The sequence below is a fragment of the Theropithecus gelada genome, chromosome 12 (assembly GCF_003255815.1).
Source record: "Theropithecus gelada isolate Dixy chromosome 12, Tgel_1.0, whole genome shotgun sequence".
In the NCBI taxonomy this organism is placed as follows: Eukaryota; Metazoa; Chordata; class Mammalia; order Primates; family Cercopithecidae; genus Theropithecus; species Theropithecus gelada.
The window spans coordinates 2,755,464-2,779,919 of NC_037680.1; the positions used below are offsets into that span (position 1 = coordinate 2,755,464).

The window sequence follows — 24,456 nt, forward strand, 5'->3', positions numbered from 1 at the left end:
TGAGACACAGGGTGGGATCCACTGTCTTCTCACTTAGCCAAGAGAAAAGACAGAACCGACTTCAGACAGCAAAGGGGTGTGTTGCCCTGGCCGGGTCGCCTGCGGCCCCGCCCCGGCGCTCTCCACCTCCCTCGCGGCCCGCCCTCTTGGCTCCCGCGACTACATTTCCCAGAGGACGCCGCGGCTCCGAGGGGCGGGCCCGTCCGCTCTCCCGCTCACGACCACCGGCGACTGGCTGACTCGGCAGGGGGCGGGGCCTGCGCCAGCCAATAGACGGGAGGCTCGTTACGGCGGCGGAAGCAGCGGCGCTGGAGTGAGGGGTGGGGGGCAGAGTGCTAGCTCCCCGGCGGTGGCTGCAGGTCCGGAACCTGGGGACGTCGGCCCCGCAGACAGAGAGCGCGCGGGAGCGAGCTCAAGGCGGCGCGGCGGCCACTCGGCGCAGCACCCAGGTAATGGCGGGACGGGAGCCCGGGAGGGAAGGGGAGGAGATGAGGGGGCGGGGCGGCCGAGCCGGGCTGCAGCGTCCGTCCCGTTGCGCGTCCCCGGGGAAGGGCAGAGGATCCTCGTCTCCTGCAGCTCGGACCGCGGCTCTTTGGCGAGCTGGGCACGGCAGTTGGGCCGGCGACAGGGGCTGGGTGTCCTGTGGCGAGGAAGGGAGAGGCACCGGGAGGGGTGGGCTGACCCGGGCGTGGGGGCGTGGCGGACGTGGGCCTTGGCGGGGAAGCAGAGCGGTCGGGGGAGCGCGGGCGGGCGGGCGGCCCAGGGAGTTTGGCTCCTGGAGCAGTTTAAAGTGACTCTCCACATCCGGGCCCTGCGCCCGCCGCTTTCAGACCCTGGCCGAGGCGGGGCCTCCCCGCTCCCCGCCCCCCTCGCCGGGGGCGCCTGTCTTCCTCTGCCATTGGTTCAGCCTCGAGGGGTTTGGGCTGCCCCGGCCAGGCTCGCGCCTGATTGGCTGGCGGTCGGCGGGAGGGTGGGGCGGGTCCTGACCGTGTAGGTCGCTGTGGATTGGTCCTGGGCCTCCACTGACGCGCCGGGCGTGGGGCCAATGGGCGGGCGGGGGAGGCAGGGGCAGGTTCGGGGGAAGAGGACTGCGAGCACAGCGGCGGCCGGGTGTTGGGGGTGAGTGGGGCCAGCGGGGCTGGACAGCGGCGGGCCCCGGGCGCCGCCGCCGCGATCCCTCCCCGCGCCCCCCGAGCGCATCGCCGCCGCCGAGATGGGCCCTCCGCGGCACCCCCAGGCCGGCGAGCTAGAAGCGGGCGGTGCGGGCGGCGGGCGGCGGCTACAGGTAAAGAGGCACAGTGCTCGCCTTGTGGTCGGGTCCCCAGAACGCCCGTCCGCACCCCTACCCCGGAGACGGGGGTCTCGCACTCCGAGGTGTCTGGAAATCGGCGTCCTCCCATCTCAGCGGGGGCTTCGCGGTGGGGTGGGGTTGCGGGCGAATCAGGGGAGATCGCTTGGCTCCTGGGGGAAAAGTGGGGGACGATTTTAGGGAAGATGGAGAAGGTGTAGGGTCCTCTGGCTCTGTGGGGGGTCTATGAAAGGGAAAAAAAAAGGAAATCCGTAAATGGAGGCCTTTGCAGAAAAGCATTGGAGAATTCCTTTTGCATCAGGTCTGAATGTAAAACATCCGATCCTTTCTTAGGGCTGGGTATCTTCCTCCGAATGTTCCTATGACATGCTAATCACAGTTCTGTTCACCTTGGTGTGAGGTTTGAGTGTTTCGAAGAGACATGCCATTTTCCATAAAACTTTACACAGAGAAATACACATGCATTGTGGTAATACCTGTCATGTGACTCTTGTACAGGATTCAATGGTGATTTTTTTAGCATGGCAATCCACAAGTATTTATGGAGGGTTATAGTACACGCCAGCTCAGTATAAACGATATTGGTAGAAAACTTAGGTAGTTTAGATAATGTCTGCATTTATATTGATCCTAAGGTATTGTTTTTAAATAGATGATGCAACATTTGCTTTTCCGAGGGACTATCTCTTAGGTACTAAAGATGCTTTAATTTCTCAATATTGATTCAGATCTCAGAATCTAGTAATAACCATATAACTGTATGTACTACAGGTGGAAATGAGTTCTCAACAGTTTCCTCGATTAGGAGCCCCTTCTACTGGGCTGAGCCAGGCCCCTTCTCAGATTGCAAACAGTGGTACTGCTGGATTGATAAACCCAGCTGCTACAGGTGAGATATGTAATATTCTAATATATTTCTTCCAACTTTAGGAATATTGCCAGTTTTCTAACTTAAAAATTAGCAGATTCCTTCTAGGATTTTAGTAAATTCTTATTTCTTGAATTTGAAGAAAGGGTATATTACTATTCTAATTTAAACAAGGCTTTTTTTCTTCCTGTTTTAACCACTTCATTCACATAGCGTACACATGCAACTTATAGCAAAGCGTGCCTGTAAGAACTATTTTTGAAATGCATTAATATATTCATGTTTAATTAATGTCCAAGAGTATAGCATTAGTGGTGTGAGGGAGCCCAGAGTTGTTTAAGGAACAGATCTTGCCTTTTAGGAGTTTATTATCAAGGAAAAGAAGTGGAAAACAAAGGATATGCGGTTTCCCTATGGTGTCTGTGGGGGATTGGTTCCAGGACCCACCTCAGATACCAAAATCCATGTTGCTCCACTTTGTGATGTAAAATGGTATAGTGTTTACATATTACCTGTATCTATCCTCCAGTATACTTTAAATCATCTCTAGATTACTTGTAATGCCCACTACAACGTAAATAGTATGTAAATAGTTGTTATACCGTATTGCTAAGAGAACAATGAGAAGACAAAACAGTCTGTATGTGCTTAGTACAGATGCAACCATATTTTATTTTTCCCCCTGAATATTTAACATCCAAAGTTGGTTGCATTCACATCAGGGAACCCATGGATACAGAGGGCTGATTGCATACACACAGATAAGACTTGGTTTTTTGTCTCGTGCCCTTTGAGTGGTAGAAATCAGTGGTTCTCAGTGACGGGTGTTTGGGGAGGTGGTTTTTCCTGCAGGGGAATACTTGGCAATATCTAAAGACAGTTTGGTTGTGACAACTCAACAGTGCTATTGGCATCTGGTAGGTAGAGGCCAGGGATACTGCTTCACATCCTACAAGATAACGGGAAGCCCCCACAACAGAGAGGTATCCAGTCTAGTCAGCAGCGCTGAAGTTGAGGAATTCCTTCAAATACTCTTTTTCTCTACGTATTAAGTAAATATATGACATTGCAAAGTGGAATAAACTATTTTTTATTCCTTTTTCTTCACACTCGATTCTGGTGTTCCTTACGGTAAATGATACCACTGTCTACTCATTGCTTAAACCAGTAGCTGAGGCTTTTTTCTTTTTTGCAACAGGGTCTCATGCGGTCATTCAAGCAGGAGTACAGTGGCATAATCACAGCTCACTGCAGCCTCGATCTTTTGGGCTCCCCAGCTTATTTTATTTTATTTTATTTTATTTTATTTTATTTTATTTTATTTTATTTTTTTGAGATAAAGTGTTACTCTGTGGCCCAGGCTGGAGTGCAGTGGCTCTATCTCAGGTCCCTGCGGTCTCTGCCTCCTGGGTTTAAGCGATTCTCGTGCCTCAGCCTCTGAGTAGCTGGGATTACAGGCATGCGCCACCATGCCTGGGTAATTTTTTTTTTTTTCTTTTTTATATTTTTAGTAGAGACAGGGTTTTACCATGTTGGCCAGGCTGATCTCGAGCTCCAGACCTCAAATGATCCACCTTCCTTGGCCTCCCAAAGTGCTGGGATTACAGGCATGAGCCACCACACCCAGCCACATGTTCAGCTAATTTTAAACTTTTTTTTTTTTTTGAGACGGAGTCTCGCTCTGTCGCCCAGGCTGGAGTACAGTGGCCGGATCTCAGCTCACTGCAAGCTCCGCCTCCCGGGTTTATGCGATTCTCCTGCCTCAGCCTCCCGAGTAGCTGGGACTACAGGCGCCCGCCACCTCGCCCGGCTAGTTTTTTGTATTTTTTAGTAGAGACGGGGTTTCTCCGTGTTAGCCAGGATGGTCTCGATCTCCTGACCTCGTGATCCGCCCGTCTCGGCCTCCCAAAGTGCTGGGATTACAGGCTTGAGCCAGCGCGCCCGGCCTAATTTTAAACTTTTTTGTAAAGAGAGGATCTCACAGTGTTGCCCAAGCTGGTCTCAAACTCCTGGACTCAAGTAATCCTCCATTGTCAGCCTCCCGAAGTGTTAGGATCACAGGTGTGAGTCACTGTGCGGGGCTGGAGGCATCTTTAATTGCTCTGCGTTTTCTTTTTTTTTTTTTGGAGACGGAGTCTTGCTCTGTCGCCGGGGCTGGAGTACAGTGGCCGGATCTCAGCTCACTGCAAGCTCCGCCTCCCGGGTTTACGCCGTTCTCCTGCCTCAGCCTCCCAAGTACCTGGGACTACAGGCGCCCGCCACCTCGCCCGGCTAGTTTTTTGTATTTTTTAGTAGAGACTGGGTTTCACCGTGTTAGCCAGGATGGTCTCGATCTCCTGACCTCGTGATCCGCCCGTCTCGGCCTCCCAAAGTGCTGGGATTACAGGCTTGAGCCACCGCACCCGGCCTAGCTCTGCGTTTTCTTATGAGCTGCTGCCGTTGTCTGATGTTCCAGCCTTATTTCTTATTTTGCCTTCCTCCTGCCAACTTAGTTTTTTTTTTTTCCCAATGGAGTTGAAGTCTTGCTATGTTGACCAGGCGTGTCTCAAACTCCTGGCCTCAAGGAATCCTCCCACCTAGGCCTCCCAAAATGTCTGGGATTACAGGTGTCAACTACTTACGTGGCCGCCAACTTAGTTTTTGTTGTAAATTTATTTTCTCTTTAGACTTGAAGTGACTTTAAGCTACTTTATGACTCCTGCTCAATGGTATCTACTCATATTTCTAAATAAATGATTAAAAAGTTCCCAATTTCATGACGTGGGGACTTTGCACATTTTTTTCCTTTTGCCATAGTCTGTCTTCTTCATTTCCATATAGTTGCTTATTTGGCTAATTCCTTCTTTTTTCAGGTTTCAACTTAGATGTTATTTTCTCTAGAAGAAAATCATTATTATTCTGTAGCATAACAGAGACTTTATCTTCTACAACAACTCAGGTGGAGGATCTAGAAATAGAACCAGACATATATAGCCAATTGATTTTTGATAAAAGTGCCTAAGTAATTCAATAGGGAAATGATAGTCTTTTCTTTTCTTTTTTTGAGACGGAGTCTCGCTCTGTCACCCAGGCTGGAGTGTAGTGGCGCGATCTCAGCTCACTGCAAGCTCCGCTTCCTGGGTTCACGCCATTCTCCTGCCTCAGCCTCCCAAGTAGCTGGGACTACAGGCGCCCGCCACCGCGCCCGGCTAATTTTTTGTATTATTAGTAGAGACGGGGTTTCACCGTGTTAGCCAGGATGGTCTCGATCTCCTGACCTTGTGATCCACCCGCCTTGGCCTCCCAAAGTGCTGGGATTACAGGCATGAGCCACCGTGCCCTGTAAGTCTTTTCAGTGAAATAGTGCTGGAAGATCACAACAACATTATGGGAGGATAAAGGCCGGGCACAGTGGCTCATGCATGTTATCCCAGCAACATGGAAGTCCAAGGCAGGTGGATCGCTTTGAGCTCAGGAGTTTGAGATAAGCCTGGGCAACATGGCAAATCCCCATTTCTACAAAAAATACAAAAATTAGCCGGGGCCAGGCTAATTTTACAGTGGCTCATGCCTGTAATCCCAGCACTTTGGGAGGCTGAGATGGGTAGATCACCTGAGGCCAGGAGTTCAAGACCAGCTTGGCCAACATGGTGAAACCTGTCTCTACTAAAAATATAAAAATTAGCTGGGCGTAGTGGTGGGTGCCTGTAATTCTAGCTACTTGGGAGGCTGAGGCAGGACAATCACTTGAACCTGGGAGGCAGAGGTTGCAGTGAGTCAAGATCGTGCCACTACACTTCAGCCTGGAAAACAAGAGCAAGACTCCGTCTCAAAAAAAAAAAAAAAAAAAAATAGCCGGGTATGGTGGCTTATGCCTGTGGTCCCAGCTTCTTGACAGGCTGAGGCGGGAGGATCTCTTGAGCCTGGAAAGCGGAGGTTGCAGTGACCTGAGATCTTACTGCTGCACCCCAGCCTGGGTGACAGAGTGAGATCCTGTCTTCAGGAAAAAAAAAAAAACAAGAACTCATAACTCAGTAGTGAAAGACAGACAACCTGATTTTTTTTAAATGGGAAAGTATTTGAGTAGATACTTCACCAGAAGAGCTAGATAAGTGCCAAAGAAGCACATGAGAAGATGCTCACCATTATTAATCCTCCTCCGGGCAGTGCAATTTAAAACTGCTGAGAAACTACTGCACATCCATTAGAAAGACCGAAATTACAGAGACTGACAATACCAAGCGTTGGTATGGTTGTGGCACAAATAGAACTCACGCTTTATTGTTGGAAATGCAAAATGGCAAACCACTTCCAGAAACAGTTTGGCAATGTCTTATGCAGTTAAATATACACTTACCACAGCACTGAGCAATCTCATTCCATAGGTGTTTATCAAAGGTAAATGAAAACGTGTGTTCGTACAAGGACTTATACTCACATGTTCATAGAAACTGTATTCATAATAGCCAAAACAGGAATCTCACCAAATGTGTATCAGATGGTGACTGGATGAGCAAATTGTTGTGTATCCATCCATGCAGTGGAATACTACTTGGCAATAAAAAGGACCAGACTACCGACACACACAACATTATGGATAAACCTCAGTAACGTTACACTAAGGAGAGATTCCGGATACATAGGACTCCAGATGGTATGACTGTGTTATATGAAATTCCGGAAAAGATTATATACCATAGTGACAGAAAGCAGATCAGTGGTTTCTGGGGAATAGAGGTGGCAGAGAGGGAATTGATTACAAAGGGGTATGAATGAACTTATTGCAGTAACAGGAAATGATCTGTGTCATGATTGTGTTATACCATTGTATACTTTTGCAAACATTTATCTAATGTTACACAAAGAATTAGTGAATTTTATGTGTAAATTGTACCTCAGTAAAGCTAATTGATTAAAGTGGACAAAAGATAAACATGCACTTCACTAAAGAAGATATATATGAATGGGCTGTGATCACATAAAAAGATGTTCAACATTACTAGTCGTCATGGGAATGCTAATTAAAACTACAGGGAGACACACACTACAACCCACTAGAATGGCTGTATATCAAACGTGAGTAAGGAAGAGGAGCGGCTGGAACTCGCGTATACTGCTAATGGGAACAGACAGTGCTACAGTCGCTTTGGAAATTACTTTGGCAAAGTTAAACATATACTTACCATTTGACCCAACCATTCTCCTCTTTGGTGTTACTGAGGATATTTGTAAAAAAATTATTGAACTTTTCTTGTAAAACGGTGGTGTTATTCTATGTAATTTATTCCCCAATGAAGAGGTTTTATAGATGAAAATTTTTAAAATTCTGAATGACCTGGGAGAAAAGTCAATATATAGCGAAAAAGAAAATGTATATCAGTCTTTTCTTTCCTCTCGTTTTTTTTTTTTTTTTTTTGAGATGGAGTCTAGCTGTGTCGCCCAGGCTGCAGTGCAGTGGTGCCATCTCAGCTCACTGCATCCTCCACCTCCCGGTTTCAAGCAATTCTCCTGCCTCAGCCTCCCGATTAGTTGGGACTATAGGCACCCACCACCACACCCAGCTAATTTTTATATTTTTAGTAGAGATAGGGTTTCACCATATTGGCCAGGCTGGTCTCAAACTCCTGACCTTGCGATCCGCCCGCCTCGGCCTCCCAAAGTGCTGGGATTACAGGCTTGAGCCACCGCGCCCAGCCTTTTCAGTCTTTTCATCCAGCACTTGTACTTTTAGAAACGTTTTCCTGAAGAGATCTCTGGACAAGATTGTTGATAAAAGCAAAAATTTGGAAATAACCTAAAAGCCCATCAATGATACAGTGATTTTAAAAGCTATAGTACATCTATACAATAAAATCCCATTTCACCTTTTTTTTTTTGAGACGGAGTCTTGCTCTGTTGCCCAGGCTGGAGTGCACAATCTTGGCTCACTACAACCTCTGCCTCCTGGGTTCAAGCGATTCTTCCGCCTCAGCTTCCTGAGTAGGTGGGATTACAGGCAACCGCCATCATGCCCGGCTAATTTTTTTATTTTTGTAGAGACGGGGTTTCACCATGTTGGATGATGGTCTTGAACTCCTGACCTCAGGTAATCCACCTGCCTCGGCCTCCCAAAGTGCTAGGATTATAGACAGGAGCCACTGTGCCTGTCCCCATTTCACCTTTAAAAAATGCAGTATTCTCTACTCAGTCGTTCCACTCCTAGGTATATATTGAGTAGAAGTGATACATGTGTTTACCAGAAGACATGTACAGGAACATTACTAGCACTATTCAAAATAGGAAAAAACCAAAAACTATGTAAAGTGCCTCTTAAGAGTAAAATGGATAATTTGTACGTTGCTCACACGTCATACTATATACAGCCTTGAGAATGAAAGAGCTATAGCTGTGTACACTAACGTGGATGAATCTCATACCTGTAAGTTAAAGAGGCAAAGCACAATAGGGTGTATTTGTTATGAGTCTGTTTATATCAAGTTCAAAAACAGACAATACTAATCTGTAGTGTTACAAGGTAGACGATTGCTTTCCTTGGGAGGATAGTGGCTAGAATAGGGCCAAACTAAGGGTCTCGGGGAGACCAATAATGTTTTCTGTCTTGAGCGGGGTGCTATTTACTCAGGTGTATTCAGTTTATGAAAGTCCATTGAGTTGCACAACTAACATTTGTGCATTTACCTTTGTGAAGATCATACTTCAAGGAAAAAAGTCAAATGAATAAAAACCCACCCAAAATTTAAAAGAGATGAGAACTGTCACCAGAACTTTAAGTGTTGGTGCCTTTGTGGGGTGAGTTTGGGGACAACTTTACTTTGTTTATGGTACTCCAAATAATTTACATTCTCTACATCAGTAAATATCTTTATGCTCAGGAAAAAAAGAATATTAATATTTTGGAAAAATTATAGACAAATATGAGTTAATATTTTCACAAGCTCTTCTTTTATTACATTAGTATTGTTCTCTGATTTTTTTCCACTTAATTTTTTTTTTTTTTGACGCAGAGTCTTGCTCTTGTTCTCCAGGCTGGAGTGCGGTGGCGGGATCCCCAACCTCCGCCTCCCGGGCTCAAGCGATTCTCGGGCCTCGGCCTCCTGAGTATCTGGGATTACAGGTGTGCACCACCACACCTGGCTATTTTTTATATTTTTAGTAGAGACAGGGTTTCACCATGTTGGCCAGGCTGATCTCGAACTCCTGACCTCAAATGATCTCCCCGCCTTGGCCTCCCAAAGTACTGGGATTACAGGTGTGTGCCACCACACCCGGCCTCCACTTAATTTTTAAATATTTAATTTTTAAATAGGCCAGGTGCGGTGGCTCACACTTATAATCTCAGCACTTTGGGAAGCCAGAGGTGGGAGGAACACTTGATCCCAGGTATTCAAGACCAGACTGGGCAGCACAGTGGAACTCTGTCTTCATAAAAAAATAAAAGAATTAGCCAGGGGTGGTGGCGTGTGCCTGTAGTCTAGCTGCTTGGGCAGCTGAGGCAGAAGATCACTTGAGTCCAGGAGTCTGAAGCTACAGTGAGCTGATATCCACTGTGTTCCAGCCTGGGAGACAGAGTGAGACCTTGTCTCAAAAAAATTTTTTTAAAAATTAGAAAAAAAGGCCGGGCGTGATGGCTCAAGCCTGTAATCCCAGCACTTTGGGAGGCCGAGACGGGCGGATCACAAGGTCAGGAGATGGAGACCATCCTGGCTAACACGGTGAAACCCCATCTCTACTAAAAAAATACAAAAAAAACTAGCCGGGCGAGGTGGCGGGCACCTGTAGTCCCAGCTACTCAGGAGGCTGAGGCAGGAGAATGGCGTGAACCCGGGAGGCGGAGCTTGCAGTGAGCTGAGATCCGGCCACTGCACTCTGGCCTGGGCGACAGAGCGAGACTCCGTCTTAAAAAAAAAAAGAAAAAAAAAAATTAAAAAAAAAAGTTTAATATGTTATGTCTTCTGATAGTCCAAAACACCAAAAGAAAAAGAGCATACAGTGGTAAATATGTCTCCTATCTCTGTCCTTAAGTTTTGAAAAACTCTATGTTCTTAAAGTTAGGAACTGTACTTAAAATATCTTTTTTTAAATTTTTTTTTGAGACGGAGTCTCACTCTGTTACCCAGGCTGGAGTGCAGTGGCGCAATCTTGGCTCACTGCAACCTCCCATCTCCTGGGTTCAAGCGATTCTCCTGCCTCATCTTCCCGAGTAGCTAAGATTATAGGTGTGTACCACCACGCCTGGCTCATTTTTTTTTATTTTTAGTAGAGACGGGGTTTCACCATGTTGGTCAGACTGGTCTGGAACTCCTGACCTCAAATGATCTGCCCGTCTTGGCTTTCCAAAGTACTAGGATTACAGGCGTGAGCTGCCGTGCCCAGACCGCCACCACCTTTTTTTTTTTTTTTTTTGAGACAGAGTCTCACTGTGTCATCCAAGCTGGAGTGCAGTGGCACAATCATGGCTTGACTCACTGCAGCCTTGACCTCCCAGGGTTAAGTGATCCTCCTCCCTCTGCCTCCAGCGTAGCTGGGATTACGGGTGCGTGCCTCCATGCCCATTTAATTTTTATATTTTTTACAGAGATGGAGTCTTACTGTGTTACGAAGGCTGGTCTTGAACTCCTGGGTTCAAAGGATCTGCTTGCCTTGGACTCTCAAAATGCTAGGATTGCAGATGCGAGCCACTGCACCAGCCATACATTTTTTGTTTTGTTTTTTTTTGGAGACAGTCTTTCTCTCTCGCCCAGGCTAGAGTGCAGTGACGCAGTCTTGGCTCACTGCAACCTCTGCGTTTTGGGCTCAGGCGATCCTCCCACCTTAGCCTCCCAAGTAGCTGGGATTACAAAAAAAGGTGTTTTTTTGTGTTTTTTTTGTTTTTTATATTTTTGTATTTTTAGTAGAGTTAGGGTTTTGCCACGTTGGCCAGCACAGCGTAAAATATCTTTTTAATGTCAGGCTTTTATAACTTTTTAAGAAGATGTTTTAAATGAAATTGTCTTATACTCTGTATTGTACTTTTAACTATTTCAGCTCATTTTAGGTGATTTTCAGGTAGTTTATTCATAAGGCTACAATATCCAGAATGAATTCTACATTCCACAGTTGTGGCTCTTCTGTCTGATGTCCATCAGGAGAATCCAGTGCCCAAATTGACCTTGTTAAGAAAACATCACAAGGAAGTGGCCACTTGGTCAGTCCTGAGATTTAACTTCAGGTGCCACTCTTGTTTGTGCCGCTATCTTACATTGGGAGACTGTGACATACTGTCTCACGTTTAATGTCTTTACTAGTCAATGATGAATCTGGTCGAGATTCTGAAGTCGGTGCCAGGGAGCACATGAGTTCCAGCAGCTCCCTCCAGTCCCGGGAGGAAAAGCAAGAGCCTGTCGTGGTAAGGCCCTATCCACAGGTGCAGATGTTGTCTACACACCATGCTGTCGCATCAGCCACACCTGTTGCAGTGACAGCCCCGCCAGCACACCTGACGCCAGCAGTGCCACTTTCATTTTCGGAGGGACTTATGAAGGTAATGGAGAGGGTTAAAACTTCACACTGAACCGGAGCTCAAGACTGGCTCATCTCTATAACAATTTGTACAGAATCTTAGGCTGTATCTTAGGATCGTATTTCATTTTTTCTTTATGACCTATGAGTTCAGCACCTCTCTGTAACTCAGCCCTGATTTTCTGCAGTGCCTCGTCTTGTGCTGCTGGGCCGTTGGCATCACAGAATCTTTGCTGTTACCCATTTTGATACTGATACTATTCAACCTATGGGCATGTTAAGTTAGATAAGGGACCCTCTTTTTTTTTTTTTTTTAAGCCAGTCAGATTTAGCAGGGGGGGGTTAAATGAACCTAATTTTTTTTTTTTTTTTTTTTTTTTTCTTTTTGAGACAGGGTCTTTCTCTGTCATCCAGGCTGGAGTGCAGTGGTGCAATCTTGGCTCACTGCAACCTCCACCTCCCAGGTTCAAGCAGTTCTCCCGCCTCAGCCTCCCAAGTAGCTGGGATTACAGGCACACGCCACCACGCCTGGCTAATTTTTGTATTTTTAGTAGAGACGGGGTGTCACCATGTTGGCCAGGCTGGTCTCAAACTCCTGGCCTCGAGTGATCTGCCCACCTTAGCTTCCCAGAGTGCTGGGATTACAGGTGTGAGCCACCACACCTGGCTGACAGTGATGTTGTAAGTTCTGATAACCCAGTATCATGGGACCAACTGGAGTAGCACTCTTCCTTAAGGTCTGTTTTAGCAACTGGTTAATTTGGGGGTTTCTGAGAATATCGCCTGTGCGTTACCTGGGGGTTCTGTTTCAGTTACTGGGAGTTTTGTTCAATCCACCCAGACTTGGGAGGCGGCATCATGTAGAAGAAAGGGTGTGGGCTGTGAGCCATACAGCTCTGGGCTTTGTTCCCAGTTCTTCTTACTGTGTGTGTGGCTTTGAGCAAGTCAGTTAGCCTTGCTTTGTATGTTTCTTTATCTGTGAAATAGAAATGCTAGTACTTCAGTGGAAACACTGTGATGCTAATAGATAAAATGTATAAAGCTTATGGCATCTTTCCTGGCACTCTCCAGGTTCGATTTGTGTACTCTTAATTCTGGATTGAGACGCATCACCAGTATGAGGCCATTGATATGTTTTGTGTGGTTTTCTGTTTGCAGCCGCCCCCGAAGCCTACCATGCCTAGCCGTCCCATTGCTCCTGCTCCACCTTCCACCCTGTCACTTCCGCCCAAGGTTCCAGGGCAGGTTACCGTTACCATGGAGAGTAGCATCCCTCAAGCTTCAGCCATTCCTGTGGCAACGATCAGTGGACAACAGGTTTTTCTTCCTTTTAATTTGCTGATTTTCAACTGAAATGCCAAACTATTGATCATGATTTATTGAATGCTAGCAGTACATTAGGCACGGTAATAAAAAAAGATTAAACACTCACTGATAACCTGCAGGGGAAGGTAGTAGGTTTGAGAGAGAAGGATAACTGTGGGGAGTAGAAGCCAGTATCCATAGTGGTCATTTAGCTAGAATTTATTGAGCAGCTACTAGCTGCTCGATTCGACCCTCAGTGTGATGTATAAATCTGGATAAAACAGTCCGTGTCCTTGAGTCCGGAGTGTGGTTTGTGTTTGATTTTAGCGTCAAGAACAGCCTCCCAGGGGTAGTGGTGGGCAGTGCTTCTCTGTGGTTTCTCTGAGGAGAGCAGATGTGCCTCTTTTGGGGTACTGGTAGGTTACCTCAAGCAGCTCTCTAGTTGCAAACTTTTTTTTTTTTTTTGGGACAAAGTCTTACGCTGTCACCCAGGCTGGAATGCAGTGGTGCGATCTTGGCTCACTGCAACCTCCACGTCCCGTGTTCAAGCAATTCTCTTGTCTCAGCCTCCCAAGTGGCTGGGATTACAAGCGTGCGTCACCACGCCTGGCTAGTTTTTTTATTTTAATAGAGACGGGGTTTCACCATGTTGGCCAGGCTGCTCTCCAACTCCTGACCTCAAATGATCCGCCCGCTGTGGCCTCCCAAAGTGCTAGGGTTACAGGCATGAGCCACTGCATCTGGCCTTAGTTGCGAACATTTATTTTGAAGTCTTCTGTTTTAAGGTTTTTTTGTGAAAGTTTGCAATCCTGTTCTGCTGTGTACTTGATTAATTAAATATTTAAAATTTTTTACGTGGGGAAAAAAAATAAATTAAAAACTTTCCCTTCACGTTTTCAAGAAAAATTTATATTCCAAAGAGGTGTACTGTGTTTTTTCCTTTTGTCATACGCTGAGTACTCTCAGAAGTACCAGAACCCTAAGCTGAGAAACACTGTTCTCTGTGGTTTGGGAGAATGTGAGTAAGGGACATTTCAGGGTTGAGCTGAAGAACTGGTAGGGGAGCACCTGTTGGATGCTAACTGACATTTACTTAGAAACACAAAGCTTAAAGAATGGATGGATGCAGTGGTATGTAAAGGAAATTGTGAGAATGGGAAAAAATAAGCATTTGGCCAGGACAGAAAAAACAAGTGTGAAAGGTAATATCACAGATGAGAGTTTCTAAAAGTAGACCTCAAAGTATGTTATCTGTTATTATTTGGGCCTGCAGCAGTTGTGGGGTCCTCATACTTCTCACATGCCTGTTAGCACAGTTCATTATACAGTACAGCATGTAAAAGTAGCTCAAGCTAAATGTCCTTAGCCCTTTCCCTTGGGATACTCACTATCTAAAAGAAAAAACCTGACCCACATTTGGAGGCAGGTGACTTCCTAGAGGCAATGGCTAAGACCAAACATGTGAAAATAACATTCTATCCTCTTTCTTTCAGGGACATCCCAGTAACCTGCACCACATCATGACTACAAACGTGCAGATGTCTATCATCCGCAGCAATGCTCCTGGGCCCCCTCTTCACATTGGAGCTTCTCATTTACCTCGAGGTAACGACTTGCAAGTTTTGTTCAAACTCTCAAAATGCCGTAGCAGATATCCATTTGGTAAAATATATCACACAGAATGTGTCTAGAATCAGCTTGTTAAAGTTGCAGGACAACAGTCTGCAGAATCGTGAACCAAGTAAACCTCTTTTATTTAAAAAGAAAAAAAGGCCAGGTGCTGTGGTTCATGTCTGTAAACCCAACACTTTGGGAGGCTGAGGTGGTAGGTCCACTTGAATCCGGGAGTTCGAGACCAGTCTGGGCAACATGGCGAAACCCTGTCTCTGCAAAGATACAAAAAATTAGCCAGGTGTGGTGGCAAGTGTCTGTAGTCCCAGCTATCAGGAGGCTGAGATGGAAGGATGGCTTGAGCCTGGGAGGCAAAGGTTGAAATGAGTTGAGATTGCGCCGCTACACTCCAGCCTGGGTGACAGAGTGAGAATCTGTCTCAAGAAGAAGAAAAAAAAATTGCAAGACAGTGGAAATAAACTTAGAGCAATCCATGTTTTTAGCATGGTTTAATATGTGCTTATTATAGTTGCATTACAAGTATGTATACTTAGGCAATTAAAATGTTTAATATGGTCTAAAATTGTCCTTTATATTGAGGAACTCCCCAAGCTTTGATAATCTCAACATGGTCTTTATTATTATTAGACTGCTTATCTGCAACATGGTCTTCATTTTTAATACATAAGTCACAAATACTAATACTGAATATTTTTTAAGTTCAAAGATGATCTTTACCAAGTTTTTTTAACTTACGTAACAATAAGATGATGATGATGGTTATTTTTTGAGACGGAGTCTCACTGTGTTACCCAGGCTGGTCTCAAACTTCTTGGGCACAAGCGATCTTCCCGCTTTAGCCTCCTGAGTGGCTGGGACTACAGGTGTGAGCCACCACACTGGCTAAGAGTAATTTATTTTTACACTTAAGTTCTAGTAGGTTGTGAGGTAATAAATGAGTTTTGACTAGAAAATTTTACCTTTTATTGGAGAGTGTGAAACAGTTGGAGATGGTTGGCAAAATCAAGTTAGCACACACAAGACCAGGTTTGCTTGGTTATAGCATAACTCAGTGTTTCTCCAAATGTGGTCCACAGACCCACAGGGGGTCTGCTGGGTGAAAACTGCAGGGTTCGGGTTAGGGTTGAGGTTAGGGTTCATAATGTGTCCCTTTCGCAATGTTGACGTCTGCTCTAATGGAACAAAGACAGTGGAAGGCAAAGTACCCGAGCCCTCGTCAGAGCTGAGGCGGTGGCATCACGCTGCTGTTCACTGTGTGCTTTACCGCTGTGCACACTTGCAGTTACCAGAAACAAAAAGCAGCAGCAGTTTCACTTAAGATTGTCTGTGAAGAGGCAATATAAATTATTAAATCTTTTGAATACACATTTTCTTTGTTTTCTCTGTGATGAAATGGGAAGTATACATACCATTCTTCAGCTCCCTACTGATTTACTATCTGAGTTTTAGGAAATATATTGATTATTTTCCTAGGGAGTATAACTAGAATAAATATAATAAACACTTTTGTTTTTCAGGTGCAGCTGCTGCTGCCGTGATGTCCAGTTCTAAAGTAACCACAGTCCTGAGGCCAACCTCGCAGCTGCCAAATGCTGCTACTGCTCAGCCAGCAGTGCAGCACATCATTCACCAACCAATCCAGGCACGTCGGAGCCCGGGGTGCATGAAGGGCGGCATGGGAATTATTCACGCCACCAGGCACTAGGCACATCCTTGACCTCAGGGACTTCCCATCGAGTTGCCAAGACATAGGGAAGTTTGAAAGATGCACAGTATCATGTGGCAAGCTGTAAGAACGCAAAGGAGAGGTGGTGGGAAGGCTTCCTGTTGGAAAGGCTGTGCTAATGAGGAATCAGAGAAGTGAAGAGGAAGTGAAGGGGGAGATGAACAGCAGCAAGGAGGCAGTGATGGTTGTAGACGGCAGTTAGTAAAGGCTGGCTAGGATTGAGGGATTTTAACTTGGATTGGGGGGATCTGTGGACTCCTAAAAGTTATGCATATATGTATGTTTGTTCCAAGAACGTGGTCCATGCCATTCAGCTTTTTTTTTTAAGGAAATCTATGGCTTCATTACTACTGAAGTATAATATATTTGCAGGAAATATAGTATCTATAATTTGGGTGCTCTAGAATATGGAATATAAACTAGACTTTTTATATACAGTAGAGAGCCACTGCGTTTTTTTGTTTGTTTTTGTTTTTTTGAGACAGAGTCTCACTCTGTTGCCCAGGCTGAAGTGCAGTGGTATGATCCCAGCTCACTGCAACCTCTGCTTCCTGGGTTCAAGTGATTCTCCTGCCTTAGCCTCCCAAGTGCTTGGGACTACAGGTGTGTACCACCATGCCCGGCTAATTTTTATACTTTTAGTAGAGACAGGGTTTCACCCTGTGGGCCAGGCTGGTCTCAAACTCCTGGCCTCAAGTGATCTGCCTGCCTTGGCCTCCCAAAGTGCTGGGATTATAGGCATGAGGCACTGTGCTCGGCCAAAAATCATTTTTTTTTTTTTTTAAACACAATGGCTTTGTGTATCATTGAAGTAGTATTGTTGAAAGATGAGATTAGGCTGGACACAGTGGCTCATGCCTGTAATCCCAGTATTTTGGGAGGCCAAGGCGGGCGGATTGTCTGAGATCAGGAGTTTGAAACCACCTTGGACAACATGGTAAAACCCCGTCTCTACTAAAATGTCAAAAAATTAGCTGGGCATGGTGGTGCGCGCCTGTAATCCTGGCTACCTGAGAGGCTGAGGTGGGAGAATTGCTTGAGTCCGAGAGGCAGAGGTTGCGGTGAGCCAAGATCGTGCCACTGCACTCCATCTGGGGCGACAGAGTGAGTCTCCATCTCACAAAAAAGAAGAAAGATAAGATGAATCTAGCTGAATCACATACAGGAGGTCTGTCCCCTTAAGCACTTTCAGGGGAGAGACACATGTATGAAACAACTGGGTTTAAGATAATAAGGAAGAGTCTTGATTATGACACTGGGTAGTATCTCTCTAGCCTACAGCTTTCAAGATAAAATAAAAGACCTTTCTGGTCAAGAAAACAGAGTCAGAGGAGTATTAGGCATCTAGTAGTATACGTGATACATATGAAGGGATAGAGGGAGACGAGAATCAAGACAAGGAGCTCCCGAGTGAGGAAGCTGGTGCTGTAGCCTTAGTGTAAGACACGCACCTGCACTTGGTAGGAGCAGCAGGTAAAAGGGCTGCAGAGCTCGGCCATTTAGATGCATGTTTCAGGGTTAAGAGCGAGGGAAGAATCAGAACTCAGGTGATTCGAAGAATAATGGTGGATACGTGGATGAAGCCCAGTGTGGAGCTCATTTTTCAGAGGAAGATTTCACACATAAGTGTGATAAGGGCACTCTGTCCATGTGAAAACATCCAGAAAGCATGTGGGCACCCTGAACCATTACCTAGAAAAGAATACTGTTACTCTGAGTTGCCCTTGTACTCGCTAACGTAGATGGCCTGAGAGCCAACAGCTCTATTCAGCACCTGAGTAGGCCCTCTGTGGAGGTGTTGGGTTGGATGGCAGCATAAGTCGTCTACACCAGGACCAACAACAGACCTGTGGCAACTCTAGATTGAAGGGTGAGGTCCCAGTGGTACCAGTAGTAGGGCAGAATTTTGACTCCAATCACATTTGCACGGGAGGGACTCATGTACTCTTCAATCAAAATGAGATTTTTTTTTCCAAAGCATTTGTCAATGTTGTCTTAATAAGGGATCACCTGACCTCAGGTGATCCGCCCACCTCACTGTCCCAAAGTGCTGGGATTACAGGTGTGAGCCACCACGCTTGGCCTGGCGCTTGGTCTTATGACAACCTATCTGAAAAGAGAATTCCTTAATTGAAATGGTGAGAATTTATTTTTATTTGGGCAGAAACATACTTATCTGTAGGCTCGTTTCAAATTACATGTTTAGTATTTGGCTTCCTATATTTTATTTTATTTTTGTTTTAAATGAACTGTTTTTTCTCTTTTGGTAGTCTCGGCCACCTGTGACCACCTCCAATGCCATCCCTCCTGCTGTGGTAGCAACCGTCTCAGCCACCAGAGCTCAGTCTCCAGTCATCACTACGACAGCGGCACATGCTACTGACTCAGCACTTAGGTATACACGGGGAGGATGAAGTTTGAACCTTCCTGCCTCCTCCTCCGCCTCCTCCACTCTTTTTTCTTTCATTCCTTCATTTAAGTGAATATTTATTGAGTGGCTTTTTCTTTAATGAGCTATGTAGTGTTCTAAATCCTGGGGCTAAAGCTGTGAACAAAGAAATTCCTGCCCACACAGAGCTTCTGTTTTTAGGGGCTGGAGACACAATAAATATGTAGGTTTTTAGATGGTGAAAAGTGCTTTGGAAAAAATAAGGGTAAAAGGGATTGGGAGTGACAGGGTGGGTGGTGCAGGGGACTTACAGTTTCATGTAATGTGGTCGGAGAGAGCTTTGTTGATAATACATTTGAGTAGAAAATGAAAAGATACAATGAAATGAGTGAGCTATGTGGTTATCTGAGAGAAGAATATTCTAGGCAGTGGGAATACTAGTAAGTGCAGGGCTCCGAGACAGGATTCTGTTTGCCACTTACAAGGAGCACCGATGAGGCCAAGGTGGCAAGAGTTAGGTTTGGGGAGGTAGCAGGGTCTCCAGATCACATAGGTCCTTAGGAGCCACGCTAAGGACATGGACTCGGCTGGGGCATGATGGAAAGCCTTAGCAGAATTTTCAGCAGAGCAATGCAATGATCTGAAGTTTCATTTGGTTCAGCCTGGTTGCTGGATAGAATAGGCTATGGAGAGGCCAAGTTAGAAGCAGAGGTTGGGTAGAAGGGTATAGCCAGCATGTAGGAGAGATGAAGATGGATGTAGAAAGACATGGTTAGATTCTGGATAGATTATATTTTTTGGAGGGAGGGTCTCGCTCTGTCACCCAGGCTGGAGTACAGTGGCATGATCATGGCTCACTGCAGCCTTAAACTCTCAGCCTCAAGTGATCCTCTTGCCTCAGCCTCCCAAGTAGCTGAAACTCCAGATGTGCACCACCATGCCTAACTAATTTTTTTATTTTCTTGTAGAGACAGGTTCTCACTTTGTTGCCCAGATTGGTCATGAACTCCTGAGCTCAAGTGATCCTCCTGTCTCCATAAGTGCTGGGATTACAGCATGAGCCACCATGCCTGGCCCTGGGTAGATTTTGAAGGATAGAGTCAGGAAGATTTCTGAGAATCACTGGAGCAGGGGGCGGGGGTATGGGAGTGTGAGAAGGAGGGGAGTCAGGATTATTTATTTGCCAGTACTAGTTGGCCTATACACCTAACAGGGTGGAGGAGAGTGGGATTTTTGGGAAAGGAGTTTTATACTTTGATTTTAGGCATTTTAAGGTTGTGATGGCAAGATATAGTGGCTCGTGCATGTAATCTCAGCACTTTGGGAGGTTGAGGCAGGAGGATCACTGGAGTCTAGGAGTTTGAGACCAGTCTGGGCAATATAGGGAGATCCTATCTCTATAAAAAATAAGAAAGTAGCCAGGCATGGTGGTGTGTACCTGTAGTCCCAGCTACATGGGAAGCTGAGGTGGGAGGATCGCTTAAGCCCTGGAGGTTGAGTCTATAGCAAGCTGTGATCGTGTCACTGCATTCCAGCTGGGGCAACAGAGCGAGACCCCATCTCCACCAAATAAAAAAAAAGGATTTAGGCTGGGTGCAGTGGCTCGTGCCTGTAACCCTGGTGCTCTTGGAGGCCAAGGTGGGAGAATCACTTGAGGCCAGGAGTTCAAGACCAGCCTCAGCAACATACCGGTATCCCATTTCCACAAATTTAAAAAAAAAAAAAAAAAAAGATAAGCGTGGTGGCATGTACCTCTAGCCCTAGGAGGCTGAGGTGGGAGGATCATATGACCACAGGAGTTTGGGACCACATGAGCTATGATGGTGCCACTACTCTCTAGCCTGGGCGACAGAGCAAGATCCTGTCTCTAAAAAAGAAGAAGCAAAAAAGATTTGCAGAGCCATACAGGAAGGAAGTCTGGTTGGTGAGGGATGATCTTAAAGGCTTTTTGTGAGTGACACAATCAGGGATGACCTGATGCTGTTTTTCCTCATGATCTCCAAGTCACATTACAGGGAGGCTGGGGAGAGCAGTTGGTCCTTGCCATGGGTTATATTGAGGGAAGGGAGTCTTTGGCAATAGCGCAGACAAGAAGGGATTCACTGAATCAAAGCAAGGATAGTAGGTTGGAGAGAGGAGCCGTTAGAAGCTAGGGAGGCACCACTGGGACCTGTCAGCTGGAAGCTGGGCAGAGTGATGAGGAAGAAAGAGGAATTGGAGATGCCTCTTTGGTTTCCTCCTTACCTGTCCTAGTAAATGAGAAGGAAAACAAGGGAAGGAAAGCAGGTTTTAGAAAAGATTGAACTTTGGGATACTGAGTGTATCTGTGGAACAGCCAAGTGGCTGTTGTCAGCATGTGGTTGAAGAGGGGTCTGTGCTAGAGATAATGGGTTTGGGAGTGATCAATGCGTGGGCCACAGTGAAAGCCTTCAGGTGTCTATCCAAGGGTACTAGAGAGTGAGAAGAGAACCTAGAACAGAATTCTGAAGAAAATTATATTTAAATGAACAGCAATGCCTGGAACTTATCTTTAGCCATTAGCTCTATTATTTACTTGTATGACATTAAGCAGGTTTTCAATTCCCCTGATCCTTTGTTCGCTCTTCAATAAAAGGGATACTTTACTTTGTGGCAGTTATTAATAAATGTATTACCTGAGGTACAAAGAGACAGAACCGCCCAACATAAAATAGACTACTTGTTGTTGCTCATTTTAACTTTATAAAAGTTAATATATTCAGGTGGTATGAGGAAATTCACAAGGTATAAATGGATATACAGTCATCTCTATCCATGGGGTCTTGGCTCCAGGAGCCCCTGCAGATGCTAAAATCCAAGGATGCTCAAGTTCCTTCATATAAAGTAGCATAGTATTTGCATATAACCTACGCACCTCCTCCCATGTACTCTGGCACTCTAAGTAACCTGGAGATGAAGTAATCCAGGTTACTTAGAGTGCCTATTATGATGCCTACACATCACTTCATTCATGTGGATTCTGTGTAGCACTTGGTGCTCAGCTAATTCAAGTTTTGCTTTTTGGAATTTGGGGAAATTGTTTTCCCCCTTGAATATTTTCAGTCCATGCTTGGTTGAATCCATAGATGTGGCACCTATGGGTACTGAGGGCCAACTGTATGATGAAAACTAGGGGTAGGCTTTTTATTTTTATTTTTTGGCTTTTTATTTTTAATCATATTGTCAAAGTATCTTTTCCATTGTGTTGAATGTTTTAATAAAAAACTGGATATTGAATTTTGTTGAATGCATTTTTAGCATTCACTCATATAACACTAGCAATATACTGCAAGTAGTGAAAACAAAAACCCTAATCAGGTGATTTTTCTCTTTATGTCTATAATTACAATAAATTCCTAATGTCTAACTTTTTTTGAATTCTGCAGATAGAAATTTTTCAACAGACCAATTTCCATAGAAGAAATAGAAAAAATTTTAAGCACTATCTCTCACAGAAGCACCAGATCCAGCTGGTTTCATAGAATTCTTTTTTGAGACAAGGTCTTGCTCTGCCAGCCAGGTTGGAGAACAGTGGCTCAGTCACGGCTCACTGCAGCCTCAACCTCCTAGGCCCAAGTGATCCTTCTACCTCAGCCTCCCAAAGCTGCGACTACGGGCACGTGCCACCATGCACCATGCCTGGCAAATTTTAAAATGTTTTGTAGAGACAGAGTCTTCCTATGTTGCCCAGGCTGGTATCAAACTCCTGGGCTCAAGCGATCCACCTGCCTCAGCCTCCCAAAGTGCTGGGATTACAATTGTGAGCCACCACACCCAGCCTTGGTTTCATAGAATTCTACCAAACCTTCAAAGGGCCAGATAAACCAGCAATAAAGAAATTGGTTCAAGGTATAGAGAAAATAGTAAACTTCCAGAAAAATATAAGTCATATCTTAGTTTTTCTGCTAAATACATTCACTCTGTCAGTTCTCTGACCCTTGTCTTTTCAGTCATTACTTGGTTGAAAGAAATTTATTTCCTATCACTTTCTTCAAAAAGGGCGTATCTTAAAGCACCAATATTTTGAAATTTTACATGCTGAGAATCATTTCCCATTTATACTTAGGCAATAGTCTGGCTGATTAAGTGTTTTATTGTTTCTATATTCTTTCCATGACTACTTGAGGGGTCGTTTTTCCCGTGTCTTCTAGATCTGGATGTTACTGCACAGAGTCTGGGTTTTTTTTTTTTAACCCCTTACAAAGGCCTTAGTCTTTTTGCCTCATTGCCTGATTCTTTTCGTTGAATATCAGCAAATTTAATGGCATTTATTTTGTAATGACCATTATTTATGGTTTTGTTCTAAACATGGTGTGCCTTTTCAATCTGTAGCATAAAACTGTATCTATTGGCTGGGCGCAGTGGCTCATGCCTGTAATCCCAGCACTCTGGGAGGCTGAGGCAGGCAGATCACTTGAGGTCAGGAGTTTGAGATCAACCTGGCCAACATGGTGAAACCTTATCTGTCAGCTGGGCATGGGGCCGGACGCCTTTAATCCCAGCTACTTGGAAGGCTGAGGCGGGAGAATCACTTGAACACGGGAGGCAGAGGTTGCAGTGAGCCAAGATCATGCCACTGCACTCCAACCTGGGCAACAGAGCGAGACACCGTCTCAAAAGAAAAAAAGAAAAAAACTGTAATTATGAACAGTTTTTGTGAGTTATATGTTTTTTTTTTCTTTTGGGACCTAGTCTTGCTCTGTTGTCCAGGCTGGAGTGCAGTGGCACAGTCTCGGCCACTGCAATCTCCGCACCCCCCGAGTTCAAGCGTTTCTTCCACCTCAGCCTCCTGAGTAGCTGGGATTACAGGCACCCACCACCACCCCCGGCTAAGTTTTGTATTTTTGGTAGAGACGGGGGTTTGCCATGTTGGCCAGGCTGGTCTCGAACTCTTGACCTCAGGTGATTTGCACGCCTCAGCCTCCCAAAGTGTTGGGATTACGGGCGATTCCTAAGTGTTGAATCTTTTTGCACTCCTATGTAATTTTTTTAACTGTTCCCTTTAACGTTGTTTTCATAGTCTTCTCCATCCTTGACTGCATTTTCAGCATTGTGTCTCATGTTCCACTTCTAATTTTGCCTTCATTCTTGAAACTGCTGAACAGTTGCCTTCTGTTTCTCTCTCGAGCTCTGCCTATATATTTTGCCTTCTTCTGTTGTTCTCTCATCATTTCCACTGAGCTCTTAGTCTTTGCTTTGTGTTTCCATTTCATAGAAGTGGTTACTTCATTAAGGTTTTAAATTCATGGTACAGTGTTCATCTGCGTAGTAAAAGCACTTCTGGTGTGTTTCGTTCCACCTTTTGTCTTTTAGCATCTTTAAATAGATCCTGTTTTGGATCTTTTCTGAGTATTCATCTTTGATTGGATTGACTTTATTCTGGATCCCTTATTTGTAATTGGTTCTTACTGTAGCCTGAACTATTTACCGGGTTTGGAGAAATTTTCCAAATGACTCAGTGTCCTGCGTTTGAAATTTGTTGGCCATTACTTCATTCCTGTCAGTGCAGATAGACCACTTAAAGTGGCAAAGCCTCTCTTCCCTAGGTCCCCCGCACGCAATTCCCCATAGATGGGACTTTTCTGTGTCTATGTGATTCCTGGTTTAACCCTAGATCCTTTGCTTTTTAACCCTTGGAACTGTTCTAAATGCTGCTCCGCTGCCAGCTCCATTCCCGCTGTTACACGAAGATTCTGGTTTTCTCTGTCAGTTTGTGCTCCTCATTTTGGAGC

The 24,456-nt window shown here is 45.3% G+C and overlaps 1 protein-coding gene across 8 annotated transcripts in view; it reads left to right on the forward strand.

The window, feature by feature from the left end:
- The first annotated feature begins 268 nt into the window (after positions 1-268).
- Positions 269-24,456, forward strand: part of SAP130 (Sin3A associated protein 130) — an 84,577-nt gene continuing 60,389 nt past the window's right edge. For 5 of the 8 annotated variants that reach the window (XM_025404786.1, XM_025404791.1, XM_025404789.1 and 2 more), the window contains exons 1-7: positions 269-449; positions 2,081-2,198; positions 11,441-11,676; positions 12,813-12,971; positions 14,453-14,564; positions 16,109-16,233; positions 18,588-18,712. In XM_025404786.1, coding sequence (XP_025260571.1) covers positions 2,087-2,198; positions 11,441-11,676; positions 12,813-12,971; positions 14,453-14,564; positions 16,109-16,233; positions 18,588-18,712 — 869 coding nt within the window. In that variant the 5' untranslated portion in view covers positions 269-449; positions 2,081-2,086. Of the gene's footprint in view, positions 450-1,081; positions 1,286-2,080; positions 2,199-11,440; positions 11,677-12,812; positions 12,972-14,452; positions 14,565-16,108; positions 16,234-18,587; positions 18,713-24,456 lie in introns of those variants that run through there. The other 3 variants (XM_025404784.1, XM_025404790.1, XM_025404785.1) reach the window with 2 other exon arrangements.